The 6,850-nt window shown below is 40.6% G+C and overlaps 1 protein-coding gene across 1 annotated transcript; it reads left to right on the forward strand.

The window, feature by feature from the left end:
• Positions 1-258: 258 nt before the first annotated feature.
• On the forward strand, positions 259-878 carry LOC131220875 (VQ motif-containing protein 25-like). The gene has a single exon (XM_058215789.1). The coding sequence runs from the start codon at positions 349-351 to the stop codon at positions 838-840; it is 492 nt and encodes a 163-aa protein (XP_058071772.1). The 5' UTR covers positions 259-348; the 3' UTR covers positions 841-878.
• Positions 879-6,850: the final 5,972 nt, after the last annotated feature.

The raw sequence follows: 6,850 nt of genomic DNA on the forward strand, positions 1-6,850 counted from the left end.
GCAATGCTGTCCACGTTTATGGCAGCAAACGGTGCAATGTAACCATCATAATTGATTAAAAAAGAAAAATATTATGAGACCAATTTGTTGTCCGACCTCAACGCGAGTGGGCCCCACTACGGATGATCACAACCACTGACTATGTGGTCCCAAAAATCTTTTTATTTTTATTTTTATTTTTATTCACCCTTTTCTCTTCCAATTATAAAATTCATCAATTCATGTCTCCTCTTCTATTTAAGCCTTTCTCCCGTTTGTTTTCGAACACCCTCTCTCTTTCTCTCTCTCAAAAACACACAACCACATACACACACTTGGCTCGTGCGACCTGCAATCCAAGTCCCGACCATGAAGGAGGTGATGAAGGTCCGCACGTGCGAGCCCGACTCGCCGTCGCCAGGCCTCGCCAAGCACAAGGAATCGCAGATGATATCGAATTTCAAACCGAAGATCCGCATTATACACATATTCGCGCCGGAGATTATAAAGACGGACGTGTCGAATTTCCGGGAACTCGTCCAAAAGCTCACCGGGAAGCCGACTGGAAGAAAAGAGGGAAAGAAGAAGGTGAAGAAGGCTACGAGCGTTTCGAGCGATGATGCGTTGGAGAATGCATGTTGTAGGGCGGCCGAAGCAGCTGAGTTTCGTAACGGTTTTTTGAATTCGAGGTTGGATGAGAGAGTTAAAGAAGAGGAAGAGGATATATGGGGAGAGGCAAATTCGAGCTTTTTAGGTGGGTTGGGAGATTTTGATGGTTTCATTCAAGGGCTTACTGATTTTCCTTTACTTCCAATCAATTCTTCTCGTTTGGGTGTGTTTGGAGAGACTCATGTTTCGTAGTAAATTATGGTTTCAATGGATATTTGTGCTTTTGTTTTTTCTTGTTTCAGATGTTGATTTTGGTGTTTGTTTGGTGCTAGATGTTTTTTTTTTTTTTTTTTGTTGAATTCTCTCTCTCTCTCTCTCTCTCTCTCTCACAGTAAACATGGAAGAGTTAAGCATACTTATATTTCTTCCTTTTCTTCTCTTTTCTTCCCTTCTCCTCTTCTTTCACTCTCTTTTTTGTTTTTCATTTTTTACTTTTTTGGGTTTTGAGTTTTTTCACAGATAGTAATATGTTGGGTTAAGATCCGAGTCTGCACTTTAATAGGTAGGTTTGGATTTTGGAACAGAGTTTTTGTTTTGTCTTGTTTTGCTTTCTTCTGTTTTTGTTTGGCCTTTGATCTTGTTTTTCTCAGGTGTATTTTGTGACCTCTCTCTCTCTCTCTCTCTCTCTCTCTCTCTCTCACAACGCACACAACGTTTTGCACAATACACTGGGTTTTTGGATTCTGGAAAATGGGGCCCATGGAACGGTAATCCAGACCGTTAGGCTGTTGTTTACCGTAATGGATGGCCATGCTCTAAAAATATCCTCAACATGACAATCATAGCCTTCTCATTTGCGACCTATAATTAATAGACGTTTATGATTATGAAGAAACGAACCATTCACATTCAAATGAAAAATGGGCCACCACGAGAACCCGAGCACCATTCACATTCAAATGAAAAATGGGCCGCCACGAGAACCCGAGCACACTGTGAGAAGTCTCCTGCCGAGGTTATTATAATTTCTTTTCCTAGCATTGCTGGAGCAATGACACGATGGTGGCTCGCCCAATCGTAATCTGCTGGGCTGCTGCGAACATACTCATTGATCAGATGATCTTAGCCGTGCAAGTTGTTGTACTTTATCTATGGCCATTATGGGAAAAAGTTAGTAATAAGAGGACATGTGATATTGCATGAGAAATAAAATGTAAATGAAAAAATCTTCAGATACTTGGAGTGCTCTTTCATAATCAAAGTTGGCTTAAATCCAAATTTATAAGTCAGTGATTGGTTGATGAATGATATAGTTGAGTTATCTAAAAGTTTAATTAACAACAAGAAAATTATGGTTGAATAATTTGAGATACAAAAGGTGATCAACATGACCGTTAGTCACATAAAAAAGAACGATTTAAAGAAAAGTGTTTCGGCTACGGTAACCATTAAGTACTTGAAAGAATAAGTTATGATAGAATTCTATAAATAGCAGAAGAATTTAACAAATTATATAAAAATTAATTATTTACAAATTAAACCAAACAAATCTATTAATTTACTTTCTTTTAGCTTATTTAGGAGTAGCGGTAATCAAATAACGGTAATTCTTAATTATAATTTTTAATTGTAATTCAAATTTATGCTTATACGCTAGATTTATTCTCTATTGCTCTTAGTGATTGATTATGAGGTGTTTTTTTTTTTTAATTTATTATTATTTTTATTGCATTAATATTCCAAAAAATCATTTTTTTTGTGAAAGGCAGAATACAACCCATAGGAAGAATCTCACCCTCATGTTATTGCCCGAACATTATATATTTCTAGAAGTGGCTAAGTGATCAATGCTCTCAGTGTGTGATTATATACATTTGTATATAGGCGTATGTGCTTATTTTAGTACTTGGGGTTGAAGTAATGTGTTTGGATTGAGGCTTTATCGATTTTGGCAATAGGAAACACAAGTGGGACTGATTTATCAATTTAATAATAGCTGTTCATTTTTAAAGCTTCCATTTCTGTACCATGTTGCAATAGCTAGGATAACTTGATTGTCCAATCCTTACCCTCTCATGTACGCAGTGAATGTGGTGGCCCATTAGCTCTCACGTGCGGACGATCCTACATTATCGCATGCGATAGGCAAGCACTATCTCTAGAAATGTCGTAGACAATTAGAGACGCGCATGGGTCAGGTCTAGGTTGGCCCTCGTATGTACGAGCTGTGGGGCCTGGGTTAGGTTTGAGCAGGATTCGGATTCCTCCCGTGCAGAGTTCTCGGTGTTAGAAAAGCTTCATGGCGACAAGAAGTTTTCAACACTGGGCATTCAATCACCACTGTTTTCTATGGTGTGGTCCACCTGAGATTTGGATCCAACTGTTTTCAGTGTCCTTAAGGGCCTGTTTGGCCGGGCAGGCTGGATTGGATTAGCTTGTATTAGAAGGGATTGGAAGGAGCAATTTCGGGATTGGCCGGGCCGGCCAAACAAGCACGATGAAATTCTGCCTGGATTGGAGCAATTCCATTGGATTGCCAGCAATCCACTGGCATCACCATCATTACCTTGAAATCCATCCAATCCCTCCTAATCCCACCTAATCCCATGATTTTTGCCTGGGACATGTTTGGATGAACAAATTGGAAGGGATTGGCTGGGCGCAATCCCAGGATTGACCAGGCGGGCCAAACATACTTGGTGGTAGATTCCCTGGATTTAGCAATCCCATGGATTGCCTGCAAGCCACTGATAGATCCATCATTGAATGCAATCCACTCTATTACAATCTAATCCCGTGGGATGGGCCTGTCCAAACACGCCAATGTTTATATAATGGATGGGGGCATGAATAAAACACATATAATCATTATGGGGTCTACAACCGAATCCAAGTCCGTTTGAGCAGGGCTGTGATAGAATGCGGGAGAGAAATTTACGATGAGAAATTTACGACTGTACGACCCATTTATGGCCCATTTAGGAGACTAAGCCCACCTCATTTTCCCTTGCGAGAATACGCCCCAGCTGTACGAACGCCTTTCCAAAGTCCGGGCCGCCTGACTCGAATCAATCCGAAATATACATAGAATAGTTCAATCTGAGTCCGACCCGGTCAAGAAAACCGAGTCGGATTGGATTAGGCACGACTCGGATCGGGATCGAGTGATTAATATTATGCGTCCGAGATCTTCCAATCTAGTAAATTTTTGGTGAATTGGCCGCTTAAGGCTTCCCATCAGTATCATATCAACGGTTTAGATCACTAGTTCATGTGCCACGCATGTAGATCTGAAAGCCCAAACGTAACGTACAATCTCCATCAGAACACGGAACGAAACACCGTTTGATGAGACTAAGGATAAGGGTAGATAGTTGAGTCATGCCACCACACGCGTGCATAGCCCAGTTCTAATGTGCCAACCTAGTACACATGAGAAAAATCCAATCCGTCTATTAGATGAATCCTCCATGTACATGTTCTGTACCAAAAAATCAGGACTGTAGATTCATCAGGTAGGCTAAGGTGTTCGAAGAAAATAGATGCCCGTCTAATTAAGTATAATTGTCCTTTTGTTTCATGCACTGTGGCCCACCAAGAAAATGGAGTATTCTTTACCGCAAGTTCAATTGGTGGACAGTTTGGATGTTCTGCTCATTTTCTGGATTTGTACATGTAGGCATGTGCACGGGCTGGCCCACAACGTGTGATTGCACACGCATGTAGGATGAGAAATCCGTGTGAGAGTGACTACTTGGGGAGTGGATGGGCTAGTGTACCTCACACCAGCTATATAGCTGCTGTAGTAGGTACATGTCCTGCAACGACGAGCACTAACGCTCCTCGAGCTCTGAGTTGTACAAACAGTTCAAAGGAGATCAAAGTTACATGGGCTTTATGGTGATTTATTTATTATATCAACACCGTTCATCTATTTTTAGAGATAATTTTAGAGCATTATCCAAAAAATGAATTATATCAAAAGATCATTTGGACCACACCATAAATAGCAATTGGATAATGATTTTCACCGTTAAACAATTTTACTTACTAATACATCCGGTCTGGATCGGATCGGTCCGAATCAGATCCAATCGGATCGGATTCCGGATCGGGTCGGTTCGAAACAGGGCCTATCCAGACTCGACCCGAAAATATTTCGGATCTGGATGAGGCTACCCGATCCAGACTGATCCAGACCTTCGGTTATGTTCGAATCGGGTCGGATCGGACCTGAAATGCCCAGCTCTACTGTGGACCCCACCTTTTATCCATTGGATATTCTTGAAGCAATACAAACTTAACTTCTGAAATAAGACCTCCTCATACGGACGACAAATTCCAGGATGAAAATACCCCTCCTTTTCACGGAAACGTATTGGCTACTCCCCTTGCCACCCGCCAATAGCGGTTTGTCGGTGGTCTGTGGGCCCCACGTGATGTATGCTTTTCATCTATGCCGTCCATATAGTTTTCCAGATCATTTTATAGTATGAGACCAAAAATGAGGTATATCCAAATCTCAAGTGTACCACATTACAGGAAATAGTGTTGAATGAGCGTCATGTTTGTGAGAAATCCTCCCTGTCTAAGTTCATTCATAGGGTCACAGAGACCTGGATGAAGAGGAAAAATAAATTTCATAATGATCCAAAACTTCTGTAACGCCTAAAAGGGTTTTAATGATAGACGTTTAATTCTCCACTGCCATTTACAGTGTGGTCCACTTGATAGCTAGATCTGTCTTATTTTTCATCCAAAGCCTTAATACGAGTTCGCCAAATAGATGGACGGTTTGGATATAACACATACCTCATAATGGGACCCACAAAAATCGATGGGGATTACAATAGGAAAAAGAAGAAGAAGAAGAAGAAGCCAGCGAATTGGGGTTGACCGGGTCAAAGCTTGGCCTATGGCTACGGATTATAACCGCAGCCATAACTGTAGTGCCGTGCACTTTTTTTTAAAAACATTTTTTTTTTTACATGGAGAACTTTTTCCCCCTTACATTTTTCTCTAATACATGATTATGTAAATATGTATATATAAGTATATAAAAATATTTTTCTATCTTTTAATTCATTTCTTTATCTATTTATTTAACAAGCATTTCTCCTAAACTAGAATGATTTACGTAACTTCCACATATGATTTTGGGGTAGGAGAAGCTAATTTAGCCAACCAACCTAGTTATTTTCCAAGATTCCATCGGGTCAATGGTCGAAAATCCATTTCATTCAGTTTGTGGTCAATTTCAATCACTTAGCGGTCAAACTTGAAATTCAGTGGGAAAAACGAGAAATTTAGCGGGGCAAACATGAAATTGAGGGGGGCAAACATGAAATTCAGTGGGGCAAACATTAAATTGAGTAGGGAAAACTAGAAATTCAGCAGGGCAAACATTAAATTGAGCGGGGCAAACTAGAAATTGAGCGGGGCAAACATGAAAATGAGCGGGGCAAGCATGAAATTGAGCAGGGCAACCATGAAAATGAGCGGGCAACCATGAAATTGAGCGGGGCAAACATAAAATTGAGTGGGACAAACATGAAATTGAGTAGGGCAAACTAGAAATTTAGCAAGGCGAACATGAGGCCTGTGTTAGGGACTGAATATATTTTATATAGGGGAGTGGCTATGAGAGAGAGTCCACCAATTGTAGAACTCTTTCACTTACCTATGTCTTCTCAATCTCTCACGTGTTAACCGGTCGAAACGCTTTGATCGATTAGGTCGACAAGTTTTCGATATGTCGAAAACTGTAAAAATTGTCCAAATTTTTTTGTCAAAAATTTGAATTTCTTTGATAACCTTCAACCTTCATGTTTACCCCGCTGAATTTCATATTTGCCCCGCTCAATTTTTGGTTTGCCCCACTCAATTTCTAGTTTGCCCCACTCAATTTCTAGCTTGCCTCGCTGAATTTCTAGTTTGCCCTACTGAATTTCATGTTTGCCCCGCTCAATTTCATTAATGCCCCGTTGAACTTCTAGTTTACCCCACTTAATTTCATGTTTGCCCCGCTCAAACTAGAAATTGAGCGGGGCAAACTAGAATTTAAGTGGGGCAAACTGAAATTTGAGCGTGGCAAACTAGAAATTGAGCAGGGCAAACCAGAAATTGATCGGGGCAAACATGAAATTCAGTGGGGTAAACTAGAATTTGAGTGGGGGAAACTAGAGAATCAACAGGGCAAATTGAAAATTACGCAGGGCAAACTAGAAATTTAGCGGGGCAAACTGGAAATTGAACGGGGCAA

Source organism: Magnolia sinica, chromosome 1 (genome assembly GCF_029962835.1).
Source record: "Magnolia sinica isolate HGM2019 chromosome 1, MsV1, whole genome shotgun sequence".
Taxonomy (NCBI): domain Eukaryota; kingdom Viridiplantae; phylum Streptophyta; class Magnoliopsida; order Magnoliales; family Magnoliaceae; genus Magnolia; species Magnolia sinica.

What these genes read in the sequence shown, in the direction of transcription:
- LOC131220875 (XM_058215789.1), top strand. Translation starts at nt 349, where the DNA reads ATGAAGGAGGTGATGAAGGTCCGCACGTGCGAGCCCGACTCGCCGTCG.